This window comes from Pleurodeles waltl, chromosome 11 (assembly GCF_031143425.1).
Source record: "Pleurodeles waltl isolate 20211129_DDA chromosome 11, aPleWal1.hap1.20221129, whole genome shotgun sequence".
Classification (NCBI taxonomy): domain Eukaryota; kingdom Metazoa; phylum Chordata; class Amphibia; order Caudata; family Salamandridae; genus Pleurodeles; species Pleurodeles waltl.
Window position 1 is genome coordinate 19384499 of NC_090450.1, and position 25409 is coordinate 19409907.

At 39.5% G+C, this 25409-nt stretch overlaps 1 protein-coding gene across 1 annotated transcript; it reads right to left on the minus strand.

The window, feature by feature from the left end:
• Positions 1 to 188: 188 nt before the first annotated feature.
• LOC138265056 (receptor-type tyrosine-protein phosphatase eta-like) lies at positions 189 to 24314 on the minus strand. The gene is made up of 11 exons (XM_069212604.1): positions 24299 to 24314; positions 20937 to 21191; positions 19489 to 19743; positions 18083 to 18337; positions 15230 to 15484; positions 13782 to 14036; positions 10969 to 11223; positions 9521 to 9775; positions 8115 to 8369; positions 3013 to 3267; positions 189 to 454 (listed from the first exon to the last, which is right to left on the minus strand). Exons 1-11 carry the CDS (start codon positions 24312 to 24314, stop codon positions 189 to 191), a joined length of 2577 nt encoding a protein of 858 aa, XP_069068705.1.
• Between the last annotated feature and the right edge of the window lie 1095 nt (positions 24315 to 25409).

Below are 25409 nucleotides of genomic sequence, written 5' to 3' on the forward strand. Positions count from 1 at the left end.
TTCCATTGCTAGAGGGAATAAGTAGAGAATGCTGAAAAAGTTTTGATAGTGTGGGATCTGCTTCTTGAAACTGTACTGTGCCCGTCAAATGCAGGGTTTGAGACTATCATGTATCACGCACTTTATGCTTCGAAAATGCAAAATTATGTCAAAAAAGTTCACCTTAAAAATTATTAAGTCTCACAATTTCAATACGCACCTGTGTATTCTGCTATGATACTGCTGTTCCCTAATACACCATTTCCAGCAACAGCTGAGACTAAGAATGTATAGTGATTCCCTGGTGTTAAATTTGTGATGAGCACAAATTCACTGAAAGATGTCAAATTGAAGGCAGGATTTCCTGACACTTGCACAAAATAGAAGCTTTTGTTGCCAGTTGGTGGTAGCCAGCTCAGTGAAATTGAATCTACTGAAACGTCTGTGACATTAAGATCGTTGGTTACATTAGGCACTGAAATGCAAAAAGAGAGTGCGATTTAGTTTACATATTAATGGTAAATATCGCTCCCCAACAGACTTATTTAAAAAGTACAGTCTTGGCTTTTGACTTCAACAATCTGCTTTATTAAAGTTTAAAAATATCTATTCAGGGAATTAATTCCTATTAATTGCTCGCCATAAAATTGTGGGATAATTCAGAGGTAGAAGCTCATTAAAATGAAAGAGCATTACACAAATGTTAAACATCGTCACCAATTGGGCAGAGAAAATATTATCAATGTTGCCCAAATATCACATACCAAGGGCAAAAGTCAACTGAGTACTGGAAACTTTACATCAATAAAAGGTAATCAGGAAAAGAACTTGAAACACCATATCTTTGTTGACTTTACAGTGCTAATAGAGTCAGTAATTGTAACAAATAAAAAGTCAGAAATACGCTCTAAAGATAAAACTATATCAGATAATTAATGGTCTGAACTTTCATTCATGGCCTTTGAAAATTGAGGTCTAAGAACCTATAACAATTTGTGTTGATATTGAACACAACAAATGGCAGTGCTACACTTGACTGGTGTATTTACTTGTGTAAAAGATGTCTCATATTCCAGGTATTCATATTAATAAAAAAAACATGCATGGTTCGGCTTATATCTGGGCCTTTACCCTAATAAACTTCAGCAGGCTTCAGTTGACAAAATGTATTGGATGAAAAACATGAGGATGTGTTAACTATCACTCAACTTAGAATTCTCATCTAAAAACAGATCAATCTTTGCTCAAGGGTCCAAACTCTGCCCTAAAATGTCTAAGTAGCCCAGATTGCACATTTCTATCTGTGGACAAAAAAGGCCAATACAGAAAATACTTTGTTTTCTCTGCATATATTTGCTATGTAGACACTCAACAGAATTTCTAGCTACGATTGAAACATCTCATATTTTAAACTGTCTTGTAAAAGGAAATAGGTAGTGAATGCTGATACTAAATTGTGGGATACTGGGATAGTGTGGGGTCTGTTTTTTAAATTGTAATCTGTCTATCAAACTCAGGGTTTTGAGACCATCATAGATTACAGCATTTTAAGCCTGAAGAACACACATCTATGGCAAAGTAGCTCATCCTTAAAAAAAAATTCAGCCTCAAGCACTCCATGCTCACCTGTGTATTCTGATATGATACTGCTGTTCCCCAGTACACCATTTCCAGCCACAGCTGAGACTAAGAATGTATAGTGATTCCCAGGTGTTAAATTTGTGATGAGCACAAATTCAGTGTAAGATGTCAAATTGAAGGTAGGATTTCCTAACACTTGCACAAAATACAAGCTTTTGTTGCCAGTTGGTGGTAGCCAGCTCAGTGAAATTGAATCTACTGAAACATCTGTGACATTAAGATCGTTGGTTACATTAGGCACTGAAATGCAAAAAGAGAGTGCGAATTAGTTTACATATTAATGGTAAATATCGCTCCCCAGCAGACTTATTTAAAAAGTACAGTCTTGGATTTTTGACTTCAACAATCTGCTTTATTAAAGTTTAAAAATATCTATTCAGGGAATTAATTCCTATTAATTGCTCGCCATAAAAGTGTGGGATAATTCAGAGGTAGAAGCTCATTAAAATGAAAGAGCATTACACAAATGTTAAACATCGTCACCAATTGGGCAGAGAAAATGTTATCAATGTTGCCCAAATATCATATACCAAGGGCAAAAGTCAACTGAGTACTGGGAACTTTACATCAATAAAAGGTAATCAGGAAAAGAACTTGAAACACCATATCTTTGTTGACTTTACAGTGCTAATAGAGTCAGTAATTGTAACAACTAAAAAGTCAGAAATACGCTCTAAAGATAAAACTATATCAGATAATTAATGGTCTGAACTTTCATTCATAGCCTTTGTAAATTGAGGTCTAAGAACCTATAACAATTTGTGTTGATATTGAACACAACAAATGGCAGTGCTACACTTGACTGGTGTATTTACTTGTGTAGAAGATGTCTCATATTCCAGATATTCATATTAATAAAAAAAACATGCATGGTTTGGCTTATATCTGGGCCTTTACCCTAATAAACTTCAGCAGGCTTCAGTTGCCAAAATCTATTGGATGAAAAACATGAGGATGTGTTAACTATCACTCAACTTAGAATTCTCATCTAAAAACAGATCTATCTTTGCTCAAGGGTCCAAACTCTGCCCTAAAATGTCTAAGTAGCCCAGATTGCACATTTCTATCTGTGGACAAAATAGGCCAATACAGAAAATACTTTGTTTTCTCTGCATATATTTGCTATGTAGACACTCAACAGAATTTCTAGCTACCCTTGAAACATCTCATATTTTAAACTGTCTTGTAAAAGGAAATAGGTAGTGAATGCTGATACTAAATTGTGGGATACTGGGATAGTGTGGGGTCTGTTTTTTAAATTGTAATCTGTCTATCAAACTCAGGGTTTTGAGACCATCATAGATTACAGCATTTTAAGCCTGAAGAACACACATCTATGGCAAAGTAGCTCATCCTTAAAAAATTATTCAGCCTCAAGCACTCCATGCTCACCTGTGTATTCTGATATGATACTGCTGTTCCCCAGTACACCATTTCCAGCCACAGCTGAGACTAAGAATGTATAGTGATTCCCAGGTGTTAAATTTGTGATGAGCACAAATTCAGTGTAAGATGTCAAATTGAAGGTAGGATTTCCTAACACTTGCACAAAATACAAGCTTTTGTTGCCAGTTGGTGGTAGCCAGCTCAGTGAAATTGAATCTACTGAAACATCTGTGACTTTTAGATTGCTGGTTACATTGGGCACTGAAACAGAGAAAGAGAACAAGAGTTACTCGGCAGCAAAGTACTTAAAAATATTTATAGTGAATATCGCTTCTTAATGACTATATTTTTGAAAAAGTAAAGTCATGCCTTTTTCACCACAGCAATGTGTTTTATAAGAGTTTAAAAGCATTCCCTCAACAAATTAATGTCTAATCACTGCCTGGCACAAAATTGTGGACTAATCTAAATTCAGGGGCTCATTAAAATGGAATGAACATTACACAAATGTGAAACATCATCACCAGTTTTCTAGAGAAACTTGAATCAATGTACCCCTAATGTCGCACATCTGGGGCAAAAGTACCTTGACTTCTAGAATGTTTACAGTATAAAAGATAGTTCTGAAAGGAACTTGAAATGCCCTCCCTGTTGCAGAGTTCACCGCAGTAGTTTAGGAAATAATTGCCAAAACTTGAAAAGTCAGATAAAGGGTCAAATAAAGGACCAGTTTCCAAAAACTATCTTAATTGAAATTGATGGGAGTTTGTGAATTGAGGACCAAGACCCTAGTGATATTTCTGCAAGGTACAAAGAATACTTAAAACACCAGATAGTAGTGTTGCACTGCAGAGTTGTAGTGACTGGGTGTGAGAATACCTCCTATTCTGGGCCTTCACATTTCAAATGGGGAAGAGCACACATTGGGATTTAATACAAGAGAATACATGATTTAGGTTTAATCTAGGGTTTCCCCCCTAAGAAAGCTCAAGATGTTTGAGTTTCTAAAATCTATTGGGTCAACAACTTGAGCTTGTGTTAACTATCACTCAACTCAGTATTCTGATACATGCAGAGATGTCTGCTGAGGAATCGCTCAGCCCGCTCAGCCCGCTCAGCCCTCCACAGGGCTTGGTCGCCCCACTCACTGCTGCCGCTCCTGCCTGCCTTTGCCGCCTCCTGCCTGCAGATTCCTTCGCTCGCTGCTCCTGGGATTTCCCGCCGCTGCCTCCCTGCGGCCCCGCCCCCCTGTGATTCCATTCGCCGGACCGCTCCCGCCACCCAGCTGCTCCTCCCTCCCGGCTCCTTACTTAAGGGGACCGTAGGGGACCACAGAGTGTGACCGCTCAGCCCTCCACAGGGCTTGGTCGCCCCACTCACTGCTGCCGCTCCTGCCTGCCTTTGCCGCCTCCTGCCTGCAGATTCCTTTGCTCGCTGCTCCTGGGATTTCCCGCCGCTGCCTCCCTGCGGCCCCGCCCCCCTGTGATTCCATTCGCCGGACCGCTCCCGCCACCCAGCTGCTCCTCCCTCCCGGCTCCTTACTTATGACGCCCCCAGAGCGACCGCGCAGCGGACGCGCGCAGCGGGAGCACCGACTGAGCGCCGAAGGTGCGCCAAAGGTAAGCCCGTCTGCGCCCGTCCGCGCCTGGACCACGCCCAGCGCCAGACCCCCTGGTCCTCGCCCTCGCCAGCACACCCTGCACAGCTACGATGCCAGAACCCTCCACGCACTCAACGCCGGCCGAAACACCGCCTGCTACCGAGCCACCCCGAGACGCACCCACGGACCCTTCACCTGCCTGACCTGCCGCTTCACCAGCCTACGACCCAACACTGCACCTACTAAACCGAGCCCCAGCAACAAACACCTGATGTGCATCCTGCTCAACACCCGCTCCGTTCACAGGCATGCCGTCGAACTCTGGAACCTCCTCGACTCGACAGCACCAGACATCGCCTTCCTGACAGAAACCTGGATGAACGCCTCCTCAGCACCCGACGTAGCCATCGCCGTCCCAGAAGGCTATAAAATCACCAGGAGGGACCGCGTCAACCAGACAGGAGGAGGCATCGCCATCATCCACAAGAACACCATCCGCATCACGACCAACTCCGATGACACCTTCACCTCCGCCGAACACCTCCACTTCCAGATACACACCAACCCCAAGACCACGCTCAGAGGCACCCTCATCTACAGACCACCGGGACCACGCACACAGTTCAGCGAAGACATCACAGACTTCGTCAGCCCCCACGCCATCAATTCCACCGACTACATCCTCCTGGGGGACCTCAACTTCCACCTGGAGGACGACAAGGACCGCAACACCACTGCTCTACTGGCCAACCTGGCCAACCTCGGACTCAAGCAACTGGTAACCACCCCTACCCACCACGCCGGCCACACGCTTGACCCAGTCTTCTCATCCAGCAAATATGTCACCTTCAGCCACTCCACCAATCTCCAGTGGACTGACCACAGCTGCGTCCACTTCAGCTTCAGTAAAACGACGACCCACCACCACCCTCAACAAACCCCCCGCAGGAGCTGGAACAAGATCACCGGCGACCAGCTCACCACCTTCCTCAGCCAGAACCCCCCCACCAGCTCAACGGACCCCAACGAAGCCGCCAACAACCTCACACAGTGGATCACCAACTGCGCAGACGCCCTCGCACCACTGAAGAAGAACCCCCCCAGCAGACGCAGCAGCAAGAAAGCCTCCTGGTTCACCGACGAGCTCATCACCTCCAAGAAGAACTGCCGCTCCCTGGAGAACACCTGGCGCACCAACCAGACCACAGACAACATGACGGCCCTCAAACACGCCACCCGCAAACACCACCAACTGATCCGCGCCACAAAGAAGACAGCCTTCAAGGAACGACTGGACAACAACACCCACAACAGCAAGGAACTCTTCAGCATCGTCAAAGAGCTCTCCAACCCCGACGCCGGAAACAATGACATCACTCCCTCGCAAGACCTCTGCGACTCCCTCGCAGCCTTCTTCCACGACAAGATCGCCAACATTCACAACAGCTTCGGCCCACCAACCACAAACCCCACCACCGAGCCGATGCCCCCCACCGCCACCCTCCGCACCTGGACCCCAGTCAGCACCGAAGACACAACACGCACAATGAACACCATCCACTCCGGATCCCCTACGGACCCCTGCCCACCCCACATCTTCAACACGGCCGACCACATCATCGCACCCCACCTCCGTGACATCGTCAACGCCTCCTTCAACACCGCCACCTTCCCGGAGTGCTGGAAACACGCCGAGATCAGTGCCCTGCTGAAGAAACCAACTGCAGACCCCTCCGACCTCAAGAACTACCGCCCCATCTCGCTCCTCCCGTTTCCTGCCAAAGTCATCGAGAAGACCGTCAACAGACAGCTAGCCGCCTTCCTCGAGACCAACGGATCCCTCGACCACTCGCAATCCGGCTTCCGAGCCAACCACAGCACGGAGACCGCCCTCATCGCAGCCACAGACGACATCAGATCCCTAATGGACAATGGGGAAACTGCGGCCCTCATCCTCCTGGACCTCTCCGCAGCGTTCGACACTGTCTGCCACCGCACCCTGGTACAGCGCCTGAACAACACCGGCATCCAGGAGAAGGCCCTGGAGTGGATCACCTCATTCCTCGCCGGAAGAACCCAGAGAGTCCGCCTCCCCCCGTTCCGGTCAGCGGCCACCGAAGTCATCTGCGGAGTTCCACAAGGGTCATCGCTCAGCCCCACCCTCTTCAACGTCTATATGAGCCCCCTCGCAACCATCGCACGTCAACACAACCTCAAGATCATCACCTACGCCGACGACACCCAGCTGATCCTCTCCCTCACCAGCGACCCGGACGCCGCCAGAGCCAGCCTACACGAAGGGATGAAAGACGTCGCCGAATGGATGAAGAACAGCCGCCTGAAACTGAACTCAGACAAGACGGAGGTCCTCATCCTGGGATCATCACCATCCGCCTGGGACGACTCCTGGTGGCCCCCCGCCCTGGGAGCCACCCCCAAGCCAACGGACCACGCTCGCAACCTAGGCTTCATCCTGGACTCCTCCCTCTCGATGACCAGACAAGTCAACGCCGTCTCATCTTCATGCTTCAACACCCTGCGCATGCTTCGAAAGATCTTCCGGTGGATCCCCACCGAGACCAGGAAGACGGTCACCCAGGCCCTCGTCACCAGTCGGCTGGACTACGGGAACGCCCTCTACGCCGGCACCGCCGCCAAACTCCAGAAGAAACTCCAACGGATCCAGAACGCCTCAGCACGACTCATCCTGGACATCCCCCGACACAGCCACATTTCCGAACACCTGAGAGACCTGCACTGGCTCCCAGTCAACAAAAGAATCACGTTCCGACTCCTCACCCACGCACACAAGGCCCTCCACGACCTGGGCCCCAAGTTCCTCAACAGCCGCCTGACCTTCCACAAGCCCACCCGCCAGCTCCGCTCCGCCAGCCTCGCTCTCGCCACCGTCCCCCGCATCCGCAGAGCCACCGCCGGAGGAAGATCCTTCTCCTACCTGGCAGCCAAGACATGGAACTCCCTCCCCATCCACCTCCGGACAACGCAAGACCATCTCGCCTTCAGGAAGCAACTCAAGACCTGGCTGTTCGAGCAGTAGCGTTCCCCCCCCCCCCCAGCGCCTTGAGACCCTCCGGGTGAGCAGTGCGCTATACAAATGCCTTTGATTGATTGATTGATTGATTGATCAGAATTTAGCTCTCAATGTTTAACCAGCACGCAGTGCACATCATCTATCCATGAACAAAAGAACCCACCACACATTCTATTTTGTTTTCTCTGCCTACATTTACTATACAGATTCTCAACAAAAACATTCCACCAAGGCTTGAATAGTCTTATGTTTAAAATTCTATTGCTAGAGGGAATAAGTAGAGAATGCTGAAAAAGTTTTGATAGTGTGGGATCTGCTTCTTGAAACTGTACTGTACCCTTCAAATGCAGGGTTTGAGACTATCATGGATCGCCGCATATTATGCTTCGAAAATGCAAAATTATGTCAAAAAGGTTCACCTTAAAAATTATTAAGTCTCACAATTTCAATATTTACCTGTGTATTCTGCTATGATACTGCTGTTCCCTAATACACCATTTCCAGCAACAGCTGAGACTAAGAATGTATAGTGATTCCCAGGTGTTAAATTTGTGATGAGCACAAATTCACTGAAAGATGTCAAATTGAAGGCAGGATTTCCTGACACTTGCACAAAATAGAAGCTTTTGTTGCCAGTTGGTGGTAGCCAGCTCAGTGAAATTGAATCTACTGAAACGTCTGTGACATTAAGATCGTTGGTTACATTAGGCACTGAAATGCAAAAAGAGAGTGCGATTTAGTTTACATATTAATGGTAAATATCGCTCCCCAAGAGACTTATTTAAAAAGTACAGTCTTGGCTTTTTGACTTCAACAATCTGCTTTATTAAAGTTTAAAAATATCTATTCAGGGAATTAATTCCTATTAATTGCTCGCCATAAAATTGTGGGATAATTCAGAGGTAGAAGCTCGCTAAAATGAAAGAGCATTACACAAATGTGAAACATTGTCACCAATTGGGCAGAGAACATGTTATCAATGTTGCCCAAATATCACATACCAAGGGCAAAAGTCAACTGAGTACTGGAAACTTTACATCAATAAAAGGTAATCAGGAAAAGAACTTGAAACACCATATCTTTGTTGACTTTACAGTGCTAATAGAGTCAGTAATTGTAACAAATAAAAAGTCAGAAATACGCTCTAAAGATAAAACTATATCAGATAATTAATGGTCTGAACTTTCATTCATAGCCTTTGTAAATTGAGGTCTAAGAACCTATAACAATTTGTGTTGATATTGAACACAACAAATGGCAGTGCTACACTTGACTGGTGTATTTACTTGTGTAAAAGATGTCTCATATTCCAGATATTCATATTAATAAAAAAACATGCATGGTTTGGCTTATATCTGGGCCTTTACCCTAATAAACTTCAGCAGGCTTCAGTTGCCAAAATCTATTGGATGAAAAACATGAGGATGTGTTAACTATCACTCAACTTAGAATTCTCATCTAAAAACAGATCTATCTTTGCTCAAGGGTCCAAACTCTGCCCTAAAATGTCTAAGTAGCCCAGATTGCACATTTCTATCTGTGGACAAAATAGGCCAATACAGAAAATACTTTGTTTTCTCTGCATATATTTGCTATGTAGACACTCAACAGAATTTCTAGCTACCCTTGAAACATCTCATATTTTAAACTGTCTTGTAAAAGGAAATAGGTAGTGAATGCTGATACTAAATTGTGGGATACTGGGATAGTGTGGGGTCTGTTTTTTAAATTGTAATCTGTCTATCAAACTCAGGGTTTTGAGACCATCATAGATTACAGCATTTTAAGCCTGAAGAACACACATCTATGGCAAAGTAGCTCATCCTTAAAAAATTATTCAGCCTCAAGCACTCCATGCTCACCTGTGTATTCTGATATGATACTGCTGTTCCCCAGTACACTATTTCCAGCCACAGCTGAGACTAAGAATGTATAGTGATTCCCAGGTGTTAAATTTGTGATGAGCACAAATTCAGTGTAAGATGTCAAATTGAAGGTAGGATTTCCTAACACTTGCACAAAATACAAGCTTTTGTTGCCATTTGGTGGTAGCCAGCTCAGTGAAATTGAATCTACTGAAACATCTGTGACTTTTAGATTGTTGGTTACATTGGGCACTGAAACAGAGAAAGAGAACAAGAGTTACTCGGCAGCAAAGTACTTAAAATATTTATAGTGAATATCGCTTCTTAATGACTATATTTTTGAAAAAGTAAAGTCATGCCTTTTTCACCACAGCAATGTGTTTTATAAGAGTTTAAAAGCATTCCCTCAACAAATTAATGTCTAATCACTGCCTGGCACAAAATTGTGGACTAATCTAAATTCAGGGGCTCATTAAAATGGAATGAACATTACACAAATGTGATACATCATCACCAATTTTCTAGAGAAACTTGAATCAATGTACCCCTAATGTCGCACATCTGGGGCAAAAGTACGTTGACTTCTAGAATGTTTACAGTATAAAAGATAGTTCTGAAAGGAACTTGAAATGCCCTCCCTGTTGCAGAGTTCACCGCAGTAGTTTAGGAAATAATTGCCAAAACTTGAAAAGTCAGATAAAGGGTCAAATAAAGGACCAGTTTCCAAAAACTATCTTAATTGAAATTGATGGGAGTTTGTGAATTGAGGACCAAGACCCTAGTGATATTTCTGCAAGGTACAAAGAATACTTAAAACACCAGATAGTAGTGTTGCACTGCAGAGTTGTAGTGACTGGGTGTGAGAATACCTCCTATTCTGGGCATTCACATTTCAAATGGGGAAGAGCACACATTGGGATTTAATACAAGAGAATACATGATTTAGGTTTAATCTAGGGTTTTCCCCCTAAGACAGCTCAAGATGTTTGAGTTTCTAAAATCTATTGGGTGAACAACATGAGCTTGTGTTAACTATCACTCAACTCAGTATTCTGATACATGCAGAGATGTCTGCTGAGGAATCAGAATTTTGCTCTCAATGTTTAACCAGCACGCAGTGCACAACATCTATCCATGAACAAAAGAACCCACCACACATTCTATTTTGTTTTCTCTGCCTACATTTACTATACTGATTCTCAACAAAAACATTCCACCAAGGCTTGAATAGTCTTATGTTTAAAATTCTAATGCTAGAGGGAATAAGTAGAGAATGCTGAAAAAGTTTTGATAGTGTGGGATCTGCTTCTTGAAACTGTACTGTGCCCTTCAAATGCAGGGTTTGAGACTATCATGGATCGCAGCATTTTATGCTTCGAAAATGCAAAATTATGTCAAAAAAGTTCACCTTAAAAATTATTAAGTCTCACAATTTCAATACTCACCTGTGTATTCTGCTATGATACTGCTGTTCCCTAATACACCATTTCCAGCAACAGCTGAGACTAAGAATGTATAGTGATTCCCTGGTGTTAAATTTGTGATGAGCACAAATTCACTGAAAGATGTCAAATTGAAGGCAGGATTTCCTGACACTTGCACAAAATACAAGCTTTTGTTGCCAGTTGGTGGTAGCCAGCTCAGTGAAATTGAATCTACTGAAACGTCTGTGACATTAAGATCGTTGGTTACATTAGGCACTGAAATGCAAAAAGAGAGTGCGATTTAGTTTACATATTAATGGTAAATATCGCTCCCCAACAGACTTATTTAAAAAGTACAGTCTTGGCTTTTGACTTCAACAATCTGCTTTATTAAAGTTTAAAAATATCTATTCAGGGAATTAATTCCTATTAATTGCTCGCCATAAAATTGTGGGATAATTCAGAGGTAGAAGCTCATTAAAATGAAAGAGCATTACACAAATGTTAAACATCGTCACCAATTGGGCAGAGAAAATATTATCAATGTTGCCCAAATATCACATACCAAGGGCAAAAGTCAACTGAGTACTGGAAACTTTACATCAATAAAAGGTAATCAGGAAAAGAACTTGAAACACCATATCTTTGTTGACTTTACAGTGCTAATAGAGTCAGTAATTGTAACAAATAAAAAGTCAGAAATACGCTCTAAAGATAAAACTATATCAGATAATTAATGGTCTGAACTTTCACTCATGGCCTTTGAAAATTGAGGTCTAAGAACCTATAACAATTTGTGTTGATATTGAACACAACAAATGGCAGTGCTACACTTGACTGGTGTATTTACTTGTGTAAAAGATGTCTCATATTCCAGGTATTCATATTAATAAAAAAAACATGCATGGTTCGGCTTATATCTGGGCCTTTACCCTAATAAACTTCAGCAGGCTTCAGTTGACAAAATGTATTGGATGAAAAACATGAGGATGTGTTAACTATCACTCAACTTAGAATTCTCATCTAAAAACAGATCAATCTTTGCTCAAGGGTCCAAACTCTGCCCTAAAATGTCTAAGTAGCCCAGATTGCACATTTCTATCTGTGGACAAAAAAGGCCAATACAGAAAATACTTTGTTTTCTCTGCATATATTTGCTATGTAGACACTCAACAGAATTTCTAGCTACGCTTGAAACATCTCATATTTTAAACTGTCTTGTAAAAGGAAATAGGTAGTGAATGCTGATACTAAATTGTGGGATACTGGGATAGTGTGGGGTCTGTTTTTTAAATTGTAATCTGTCTATCAAACTCAGGGTTTTGAGACCATCATAGATTACAGCATTTTAAGCCTGAAGAACACACATCTATGGCAAAGTAGCTCATCCTTAAAAAAAATTTCAGCCTCAAGCACTCCATGCTCACCTGTGTATTCTGATATGATACTGCTGTTCCCCAGTACACCATTTCCAGCCACAGCTGAGACTAAGAATGTATAGTGATTCCCAGGTGTTAAATTTGTGATGAGCACAAATTCAGTGTAAGATGTCAAATTGAAGGTAGGATTTCCTAACACTTGCACAAAATACAAGCTTTTGTTGCCAGTTGGTGGTAGCCAGCTCAGTGAAATTGAATCTACTGAAACATCTGTGACATTAAGATCGTTGGTTACATTAGGCACTGAAATGCAAAAAGAGAGTGCGAATTAGTTTACATATTAATGGTAAATATCGCTCCCCAGCAGACTTATTTAAAAAGTACAGTCTTGGATTTTTGACTTCAACAATCTGCTTTATTAAAGTTTAAAAATATCTATTCAGGGAATTAATTCCTATTAATTGCTCGCCATAAAAGTGTGGGATAATTCAGAGGTAGAAGCTCATTAAAATGAAAGAGCATTACACAAATGTTAAACATCGTCACCAATTGGGCAGAGAAAATGTTATCAATGTTGCCCAAATATCATATACCAAGGGCAAAAGTCAACTGAGTACTGGGAACTTTACATCAATAAAAGGTAATCAGGAAAAGAACTTGAAACACCATATCTTTGTTGACTTTACAGTGCTAATAGAGTCAGTAATTGTAACAACTAAAAAGTCAGAAATACGCTCTAAAGATAAAACTATATCAGATAATTAATGGTCTGAACTTTCATTCATAGCCTTTGTAAATTGAGGTCTAAGAACCTATAACAATTTGTGTTGATATTGAACACAACAAATGGCAGTGCTACACTTGACTGGTGTATTTACTTGTGTAGAAGATGTCTCATATTCCAGATATTCATATTAATAAAAAAAACATGCATGGTTTGGCTTATATCTGGGCCTTTACCCTAATAAACTTCAGCAGGCTTCAGTTGCCAAAATCTATTGGATGAAAAACATGAGGATGTGTTAACTATCACTCAACTTAGAATTCTCATCTAAAAACAGATCTATCTTTGCTCAAGGGTCCAAACTCTGCCCTAAAATGTCTAAGTAGCCCAGATTGCACATTTCTATCTGTGGACAAAATAGGCCAATACAGAAAATACTTTGTTTTCTCTGCATATATTTGCTATGTAGACACTCAACAGAATTTCTAGCTACCCTTGAAACATCTCATATTTTAAACTGTCTTGTAAAAGGAAATAGGTAGTGAATGCTGATACTAAATTGTGGGATACTGGGATAGTGTGGGGTCTGTTTTTTAAATTGTAATCTGTCTATCAAACTCAGGGTTTTGAGACCATCATAGATTACAGCATTTTAAGCCTGAAGAACACACATCTATGGCAAAGTAGCTCATCCTTAAAAAATTATTCAGCCTCAAGCACTCCATGCTCACCTGTGTATTCTGATATGATACTGCTGTTCCCCAGTACACCATTTCCAGCCACAGCTGAGACTAAGAATGTATAGTGATTCCCAGGTGTTAAATTTGTGATGAGCACAAATTCAGTGTAAGATGTCAAATTGAAGGTAGGATTTCCTAACACTTGCACAAAATACAAGCTTTTGTTGCCAGTTGGTGGTAGCCAGCTCAGTGAAATTGAATCTACTGAAACATCTGTGACTTTTAGATTGCTGGTTACATTGGGCACTGAAACAGAGAAAGAGAACAAGAGTTACTCGGCAGCAAAGTACTTAAAAATATTTATAGTGAATATCGCTTCTTAATGACTATATTTTTGAAAAAGTAAAGTCATGCCTTTTTCACCACAGCAATGTGTTTTATAAGAGTTTAAAAGCATTCCCTCAACAAATTAATGTCTAATCACTGCCTGGCACAAAATTGTGGACTAATCTAAATTCAGGGGCTCATTAAAATGGAATGAACATTACACAAATGTGAAACATCATCACCAGTTTTCTAGAGAAACTTGAATCAATGTACCCCTAATGTCGCACATCTGGGGCAAAAGTACCTTGACTTCTAGAATGTTTACAGTATAAAAGATAGTTCTGAAAGGAACTTGAAATGCCCTCCCTGTTGCAGAGTTCACCGCAGTAGTTTAGGAAATAATTGCCAAAACTTGAAAAGTCAGATAAAGGGTCAAATAAAGGACCAGTTTCCAAAAACTATCTTAATTGAAATTGATGGGAGTTTGTGAATTGAGGACCAAGACCCTAGTGATATTTCTGCAAGGTACAAAGAATACTTAAAACACCAGATAGTAGTGTTGCACTGCAGAGTTGTAGTGACTGGGTGTGAGAATACCTCCTATTCTGGGCCTTCACATTTCAAATGGGGAAGAGCACACATTGGGATTTAATACAAGAGAATACATGATTTAGGTTTAATCTAGGGTTTCCCCCTAAGAAAGCTCAAGATGTTTGAGTTTCTAAAATCTATTGGGTCAACAACTTGAGCTTGTGTTAACTATCACTCAACTCAGTATTCTGATACATGCAGAGATGTCTGCTGAGGAATCAGAATTTAGCTCTCAATGTTTAACCAGCACGCAGTGCACATCATCTATCCATGAACAAAAGAACCCACCACACATTCTATTTTGTTTTCTCTGCCTACATTTACTATACAGATTCTCAACAAAAACATTCCACCAAGGCTTGAATAGTCTTATGTTTAAAATTCTATTGCTAGAGGGAATAAGTAGAGAATGCTGAAAAAGTTTTGATAGTGTGGGATCTGCTTCTTGAAACTGTACTGTACCCTTCAAATGCAGGGTTTGAGACTATCATGGATCGCCGCATATTATGCTTCGAAAATGCAAAATTATGTCAAAAAGGTTCACCTTAAAAATTATTAAGTCTCACAATTTCAATATTTACCTGTGTATTCTGCTATGATACTGCTGTTCCCTAATACACCATTTCCAGCAACAGCTGAGACTAAGAATGTATAGTGATTCCCAGGTGTTAAATTTGTGATGAGCACAAATTCACTGAAAGATGTCAAATTGAAGGCAGGATTTCCTGACACTTGCACAAAATAGAAGCTTTTGTTGCCAGTTGGTGGTAGCCAGCTCAGTGAAATTGAATCTACTGAAACGTCTGTGACATTAAGATCGTTGGTTACATTAGGCACTGAAATGCAAAAAGAGAGTGCGATTTAGTTTACATATTAATGGTAAATATCGCTCCCCAAGAGACTTATTTAAAAAGTACAGTCTTGGCTTTTTGACTTCAACAATCTGCTTTATTAAAGTTTAAAAATATCTATTCAGGGAATTAATTCCTATTAATTGCTCGCCATAAAATTGTGGGATAATTCAGAGGTAGAAGCTCATTAAAATGAAAGAGCATTACACAAATGTGAAACATTGTCACCAATTGGGCAGAGAACATGTTATCAATGTTGCCCAAATATCACATACCAAGGGCAAAAGTCAACTGAGTACTGGAAACTTTACATCAATAAAAGGTAATCAGGAAAAGAACTTGAAACACCATATCTTTGTTGACTTTACAGTGCTAATAGAGTCAGTAATTGTAACAAATAAAAAGTCAGAAATACGCTCTAAAGATAAAACTATATCAGATAATTAATGGTCTGAACTTTCATTCATAGCCTTTGTAAATTGAGGTCTAAGAACCTATAACAATTTGTGTTGATATTGAACACAACAAATGGCAGTGCTACACTTGACTGGTGTATTTACTTGTGTAAAAGATGTCTCATATTCCAGATATTCATATTAATAAAAAAACATGCATGGTTTGGCTTATATCTGGGCCTTTACCCTAATAAACTTCAGCAGGCTTCAGTTGCCTAAATCTATTGAATGAAAAACATGAGGATGTGTTAACTATCACTCAACTTAGAATTCTCATCTAAAAACAGATCAGTCTTTGCTCAAGGGTCCAAACTCTGCCCTAAAATGTCTAAGTAGCCCAGATTGCACATTTCTATCTGTGGACAAAAAAGGCTAATACAGAAAATACTTTGTTTTCTCTGCATATATTTGCTATGTAGACACTCAACAGAATTTCTAGCTAGGCTTGAAACATCTCGTATTTTAAACTGTCTTGTAAAATGAAATAGGTAGTGAATGCTGATACCAAATTGTGGGATACTGGGATAGTGTGGGGTCTGTTTTTTAAATTGTAATCTGTCTATCAAACTCAGGGTTTTGAGACCATCATAGACTACAGCATTTTAAGCCTGAAGAACACACATCTATGGCAAAGTAGCTCATCCTTAAAAAATTATTCAGCCTCAAGCACTCCATGCTCACCTGTGTATTCTGATATGATACTGCTGTTCCCCAGTACACCATTTCCAGCCGCAGCTGAGACTAAGAATGTATAGTGATTCCCAGGTGTTAAATTTGTGATGAGCACAAATTCAGTGTAAGATGTCAAATTGAAGGTAGGATTTCCTAACACTTGCACAAAATACAAGCTTTTGTTGCCAGTTGGTGGTAGCCAGCTCAGTGAAATTGAATCTACTGAAACATCTGTGACTTTTAGATTGTTGGTTACATTGGGCACTGAAACAGAAAAAGAGAACAAGAGTTACTCGGCAGCAAAGTACTTAAAATATTTATAGTGAATATCGCTTCTTAATGACTATATTTTTTAAAAAGTAAAGTCATGCCTTTTTCACCACAGCAATGTGTTTTATAAGAGTTTAAAAGCATTCCCTCAACAAATTAATGTCTAATCACTGCCTGGCACAAAATTGTGGACTAATCTAAATTCAGGGGCTCATTAAAATGGAATGAACATTACACAAATGTGAAACATCATCACCAATTTTCTAGAGAAACTTGAATCAATGTACCCCTAATGTCGCACATCTGGGGCAAAAGTACCTTGACTTCTAGAATGTTTACAGTATAAAGGATAGTTCTGAAAGGAACTTGAAATGCCCTCCCTGTTGCAGAGTTCACCGCAGTAGTTTAGGAAATAATTGCCAAAACTTGAAAAGTCAGATAAAGGGTCAAATAAAGGACCAGTTTCCAAAAACTATCTTAATTGAAATTGATGGGAGTTTGTGAATTGAGGACCAAGACCCTAGTGATATTTCTGCATGGTACAAAGAATACTTAAAACACCAGATAGTAGTGTTGCACTGCAGAGTTGTAGTGACTGGGTGTGAGAATACCTCCTATTCTGGGCATTCACATTTCAAATGGGGAAGAGCACACATTGGGATTTAATACAAGAGAATACATGATTTAGGTTTAATCTAGGGTTTCCCCCTAAGAAAGCTCAAGATGTTTGAGTTTCTAAAATCTATTGGGTGAACAACATGAGCTTGTGTTAACTATCACTCAACTCAGTATTCTGATACATGCAGAGATGTCTGCTGAGGAATCAGAATTTAGCTCTCAATGTTTAACCAGCACGCAGTGCACATCATCTATCCATGAACAAAAGAACCCACCACACATTCTATTTTGTTTTCTCTGCCTACATTTACTATACAGATTCTCAACAAAAACATTCCACCAAGGCTTGAATAGTCTTATGTTTAAAATTCTATTGCTAGAGGGAATAAGTAGAGAATGCTGAAAAAGTTTTGATAGTGTGGGATCTGCTTCTTGAAACTGTACTGTACCCTTCAAATGCAGGGTTTGAGACTATGATGGATCGCCGCATATTATGCTTCGAAAATGCTAAATTATGTCAAAAAAGTTCACCTTAAACATTATTAAGTCTCACAATTTCAATACTCACCTGTGTATTCTGCTATGATACTGCTGTTCCCCAGTACACCATTTCCAGCCACAGCTGAGACTAAGAATGTATAGTGATTCCCTGGTGTTAAATTTGTGATGAGCACAAATTCACTGAAAGATGTCAAATTGAAGGCAGGATTTCCTGACACTTGCACAAAATAGAAGCTTTTGTTGCCAGTTGGTGGTAGCCAGCTCAGTGAAATTGAATCTACTGAAACGTCTGTGACATTAAGATCGTTGGTTACATTAGGCACTGAAATGCAAAAAGAGAGTGCGATTTAGTTTACATATTAATGGTAAATATCGCTCCCCAACAGACTTATTTAAAAAGTACAGTCTTGGATTTTTGACTTCAACAATCTGCTTTATTAAAGTTTAAAAATATCTATTCAGGGAATTAATTCCTATTAATTCCTCACCATAAAAGTGTGGGATAATTCAGAGGTAGAAGCTCATTAAAATGAAAGAGCATTACACAAATGTTAAACATCGTCACCAATTGGGCAGAGAAAATGTTATCAATGTTGCCCAAATATCATATACCAAGGGCAAAAGTCAACTGAGTACTGGAAACTTTACATCAATAAAAGGTAATCAGGAAAATAACTTGAAACACCATATCTTTGTTGACTTTACAGTGCTAATAGAGTCAGTAATTGTAACAAATAAAAAGTCAGAAATACGCTCTAAAGTTAAAACTATATCAGATAATTAATGGTCTGAACATTCATTCATAGCCTTTGTAAATTGAGGTCTAAGAACCTATAACAATTTGTGTTGATATTGAACACAACAAATGGCAGTGCTACACTTGACTGGTGTATTTACTTGTGTAAAAGATGTCTCATATTAAAGATATTCATATTAATAAAAAAACATGCATGGTTTGGCTTATATCTGGGCCTTTACCCTAATAAACTTCAGCAGGCTTCAGTTGCCAAAATCTATTGGATGAAAAACATGAGGATGTGTTAACTATCACTCAACTTAGAATTCTCATCTAAAAACAGATCTATCTTTGCTCAAGGGTCCAAACTCTGCCCTAAAATGTCTAAGTAGCCCAGATTGCACATTTCTATCTGTGGACAAAATAGGCCAATAAAGAAAATACTTTGTTTTCTCTGCATATATTTGCTATGTAGACACTCAACAGAATTTCTAGCTACCCTTGAAACATCTCATATTTTAAACTGTCTTGTAAAAGGAAATAGGTAGTGAATGCTGATACTAAATTGTGGGATACTGGGATAGTGTGGGGTCTGTTTTTTAAATTGTAATCTGTCTATCAAACTCAGGGTTTTGAGACCATCATAGATTACAGCATTTTAAGCCTGAAGAACACACATCTATGGCAAAGTAGCTCATCCTTAAAAAATTATTCAGCCTCAAGCACTCCATGCTCACCTGTGTATTCTGATATGATACTGCTGTTCCCCAGTACACTATTTCCAGCCACAGCTGAGACTAAGAATGTATAGTGATTCCCAGGTGTTAAATTTGTGATGAGCACAAATTCAGTGTAAGATGTCAAATTGAAGGTAGGATTTCCTAACACTTGCACAAAATACAAGCTTTTGTTGCCATTTGGTGGTAGCCAGCTCAGTGAAATTGAATCTACTGAAACATCTGTGACTTTTAGATTGTTGGTTACATTGGGCACTGAAACAGAGAAAGAGAACAAGAGTTACTCGGCAGCAAAGTACTTAAAATATTTATAGTGAATATCGCTTCTTAATGACTATATTTTTGAAAAAGTAAAGTCATGCCTTTTTCACCACAGCAATGTGTTTTATAAGAGTTTAAAAGCATTCCCTCAACAAATTAATGTCTAATCACTGCCTGGCACAAAATTGTGGACTAATCTAAATTCAGGGGCTCATTAAAATGGAATGAACATTACACAAATGTGATACATCATCACCAATTTTCTAGAGAAACTTGAATCAATGTACCCCTAATGTCGCACATCTGGGGCAAAAGTACGTTGACTTCTAGAATGTTTACAGTATAAAAGATAGTTCTGAAAGGAACTTGAAATGCCCTCCCTGTTGCAGAGTTCACCGCAGTAGTTTAGGAAATAATTGCCAAAACTTGAAAAGTCAGATAAAGGGTCAAATAAAGGACCAGTTTCCAAAAACTATCTTAATTGAAATTGATGGGAGTTTGTGAATTGAGGACCAAGACCCTAGTGATATTTCTGCAAGGTACAAAGAATACTTAAAACACCAGATAGTAGTGTTGCACTGCAGAGTTGTAGTGACTGGGTGTGAGAATACCTCCTATTCTGGGCATTCACATTTCAAATGGGGAAGAGCACACATTGGGATTTAATACAAGAGAATACATGATTTAGGTTTAATCTAGGGTTTTCCCCCTAAGACAGCTCAAGATGTTTGAGTTTCTAAAATCTATTGGGTGAACAACATGAGCTTGTGTTAACTATCACTCAACTCAGTATTCTGATACATGCAGAGATGTCTGCTGAGGAATCAGAATTTTGCTCTCAATGTTTAACCAGCACGCAGTGCACAACATCTATCCATGAACAAAAGAACCCACCACACATTCTATTTTGTTTTCTCTGCCTACATTTACTATACTGATTCTCAACAAAAACATTCCACCAAGGCTTGAATAGTCTTATGTTTAAAATTCTAATGCTAGAGGGAATAAGTAGAGAATGCTGAAAAAGTTTTGATAGTGTGGGATCTGCTTCTTGAAACTGTACTGTGCCCTTCAAATGCAGGGTTTGAGACTATCATGGATCGCAGCATTTTATGCTTCGAAAATGCAAAATTATGTCAAAAAAGTTCACCGTAAAAATTATTAAGTCTCACAATTTCAATACTCACCTGTGTATTCTGCTATGATACTGCTGTTCCCTAATACACCATTTCCAGCAACAGCTGAGACTAAGAATGTATAGTGATTCCCTGGTGTTAAATTTGTGATGAGCACAAATTCACTGAAAGATGTCAAATTGAAGGCAGGATTTCCTGACACTTGCACAAAATACAAGCTTTTGTTGCCAGTTGGTGGTAGCCAGCTCAGTGAAATTGAATCTACTGAAACGTCTGTGACATTAAGATCGTTGGTTACATTAGGCACTGAAATGCAAAAAGAGAGTGCGATTTAGTTTACATATTAATGGTAAATATCGCTCCCCAACAGACTTATTTAAAAAGTACAGTCTTGGCTTTTGACTTCAACAATCTGCTTTATTAAAGTTTAAAAATATCTATTCAGGGAATTAATTCCTATTAATTGCTCGCCATAAAATTGTGGGATAATTCAGAGGTAGAAGCTCATTAAAATGAAAGAGCATTACACAAATGTTAAACATCGTCACCAATTGGGCAGAGAAAATATTATCAATGTTGCCCAAATATCACATACCAAGGGCAAAAGTCAACTGAGTACTGGAAACTTTACATCAATAAAAGGTAATCAGGAAAAGAACTTGAAACACCATATCTTTGTTGACTTTACAGTGCTAATAGAGTCAGTAATTGTAACAAATAAAAAGTCAGAAATACGCTCTAAAGATAAAACTATATCAGATAATTAATGGTCTGAACTTTCACTCATGGCCTTTGAAAATTGAGGTCTAAGAACCTATAACAATTTGTGTTGATATTGAACACAACAAATGGCAGTGCTACACTTGACTGGTGTATTTACTTGTGTAAAAGATGTCTCATATTCCAGGTATTCATATTAATAAAAAAAACATGCATGGTTCGGCTTATATCTGGGCCTTTACCCTAATAAACTTCAGCAGGCTTCAGTTGACAAAATGTATTGGATGAAAAACATGAGGATGTGTTAACTATCACTCAACTTAGAATTCTCATCTAAAAACAGATCAATCTTTGCTCAAGGGTCCAAACTCTGCCCTAAAATGTCTAAGTAGCCCAGATTGCACATTTCTATCTGTGGACAAAAAAGGCCAATACAGAAAATACTTTGTTTTCTCTGCATATATTTGCTATGTAGACACTCAACAGAATTTCTAGCTACGCTTGAAACATCTCATATTTTAAACTGTCTTGTAAAAGGAAATAGGTAGTGAATGCTGATACTAAATTGTGGGATACTGGGATAGTGTGGGGTCTGTTTTTTAAATTGTAATCTGTCTATCAAACTCAGGGTTTTGAGACCATCATAGATTACAGCATTTTAAGCCTGAAGAACACACATCTATGGCAAAGTAGCTCATCCTTAAAAAAAAATTCAGCCTCAAGCACTCCATGCTCACCTGTGTATTCTGATATGATACTGCTGTTCCCCAGTACACCATTTCCAGCCACAGCTGAGACTAAGAATGTATAGTGATTCCCAGGTGTTAAATTTGTGATGAGCACAAATTCAGTGTAAGATGTCAAATTGAAGGTAGAATTTCCTAACACTTGCACAAAATACAAGCTTTTGTTGCCAGTTGGTGGTAGCCAGCTCAGTGAAATTGAATCTACTGAAACATCTGTGACATTAAGATCGTTGGTTACATTAGGCACTGAAATGCAAAAAGAGAGTGCGAATTAGTTTACATATTAATGGTAAATATCGCTCCCCAGCAGACTTATTTAAAAAGTACAGTCTTGGATTTTTGACTTCAACAATCTGCTTTATTAAAGTTTAAAAATATCTATTCAGGGAATTAATTCCTATTAATTGCTCGCCATAAAAGTGTGGGATAATTCAGAGGTAGAAGCTCATTAAAATGAAAGAGCATTACACAAATGTTAAACATCGTCACCAATTGGGCAGAGAAAATGTTATCAATGTTGCCCAAATATCATATACCAAGGGCAAAAGTCAACTGAGTACTGGGAACTTTACATCAATAAAAGGTAATCAGGAAAAGAACTTGAAACACCATATCTTTGTTGACTTTACAGTGCTAATAGAGTCAGTAATTGTAACAACTAAAAAGTCAGAAATACGCTCTAAAGATAAAACTATATCAGATAATTAATGGTCTGAACTTTCATTCATAGCCTTTGTAAATTGAGGTCTAAGAACCTATAACAATTTGTGTTGATATTGAACACAACAAATGGCAGTGCTACACTTGACTGGTGTATTTACTTGTGTAGAAGATGTCTCATATTCCAGATATTCATATTAATAAAAAAAACATGCATGGTTTGGCTTATATCTGGGCCTTTACCCTAATAAACTTCAGCAGGCTTCAGTTGCCAAAATCTATTGGATGAAAAACATGAGGATGTGTTAACTATCACTCAACTTAGAATTCTCATCTAAAAACAGATCTATCTTTGCTCAAGGGTCCAAACTCTGCCCTAAAATGTCTAAGTAGCCCAGATTGCACATTTCTATCTGTGGACAAAATAGGCCAATACAGAAAATACTTTGTTTTCTCTGCATATATTTGCTATGTAGACACTCAACAGAATTTCTAGCTACCCTTGAAACATCTCATATTTTAAACTGTCTTGTAAAAGGAAATAGGTAGTGAATGCTGATACTAAATTGTGGGATACTGGGATAGTGTGGGGTCTGTTTTTTAAATTGTAATCTGTCTATCAAACTCAGGGTTTTGAGACCATCATAGATTACAGCATTTTAAGCCTGAAGAACACACATCTATGGCAAAGTAGCTCATCCTTAAAAAATTATTCAGCCTCAAGCACTCCATGCTCACCTGTGTATTCTGATATGATACTGCTGTTCCCCAGTACACCATTTCCAGCCACAGCTGAGACTAAGAATGTATAGTGATTCCCAGGTGTTAAATTTGTGATGAGCACAAATTCAGTGTAAGATGTCAAATTGAAGGTAGGATTTCCTAACACTTGCACAAAATACAAGCTTTTGTTGCCAGTTGGTGGTAGCCAGCTCAGTGAAATTGAATCTACTGAAACATCTGTGACTTTTAGATTGCTGGTTACATTGGGCACTGAAACAGAGAAAGAGAACAAGAGTTACTCGGCAGCAAAGTACTTAAAAATATTTATAGTGAATATCGCTTCTTAATGACTATATTTTTGAAAAAGTAAAGTCATGCCTTTTTCACCACAGCAATGTGTTTTATAAGAGTTTAAAAGCATTCCCTCAACAAATTAATGTCTAATCACTGCCTGGCACAAAATTGTGGACTAATCTAAATTCAGGGGCTCATTAAAATGGAATGAACATTACACAAATGTGAAACATCATCACCAGTTTTCTAGAGAAACTTGAATCAATGTACCCCTAATGTCGCACATCTGGGGCAAAAGTACCTTGACTTCTAGAATGTTTACAGTATAAAAGATAGTTCTGAAAGGAACTTGAAATGCCCTCCCTGTTGCAGAGTTCACCGCAGTAGTTTAGGAAATAATTGCCAAAACTTGAAAAGTCAGATAAAGGGTCAAATAAAGGACCAGTTTCCAAAAACTATCTTAATTGAAATTGATGGGAGTTTGTGAATTGAGGACCAAGACCCTAGTGATATTTCTGCAAGGTACAAAGAATACTTAAAACACCAGATAGTAGTGTTGCACTGCAGAGTTGTAGTGACTGGGTGTGAGAATACCTCCTATTCTGGGCCTTCACATTTCAAATGGGGAAGAGCACACATTGGGATTTAATACAAGAGAATACATGATTTAGGTTTAATCTAGGGTTTCCCCCTAAGAAAGCTCAAGATGTTTGAGTTTCTAAAATCTATTGGGTCAACAACTTGAGCTTGTGTTAACTATCACTCAACTCAGTATTCTGATACATGCAGAGATGTCTGCTGAGGAATCAGAATTTAGCTCTCAATGTTTAACCAGCACGCAGTGCACATCATCTATCCATGAACAAAAGAACCCACCACACATTCTATTTTGTTTTCTCTGCCTACATTTACTATACAGATTCTCAACAAAAACATTCCACCAAGGCTTGAATAGTCTTATGTTTAAAATTCTATTGCTAGAGGGAATAAGTAGAGAATGCTGAAAAAGTTTTGATAGTGTGGGATCTGCTTCTTGAAACTGTACTGTACCCTTCAAATGCAGGGTTTGAGACTATCATGGATCGCCGCATATTATGCTTCGAAAATGCAAAATTATGTCAAAAAGGTTCACCTTAAAAATTATTAAGTCTCACAATTTCAATATTTACCTGTGTATTCTGCTATAATACTGCTGTTCCCTAATACACCATTTCCAGCAACAGCTGAGACTAAGAATGTATAGTGATTCCCAGGTGTTAAATTTGTGATGAGCACAAATTCACTGAAAGATGTCAAATTGAAGGCAGGATTTCCTGACACTTGCACAAAATAGAAGCTTTTGTTGCCAGTTGGTGGTAGCCAGCTCAGTGAAATTGAATCT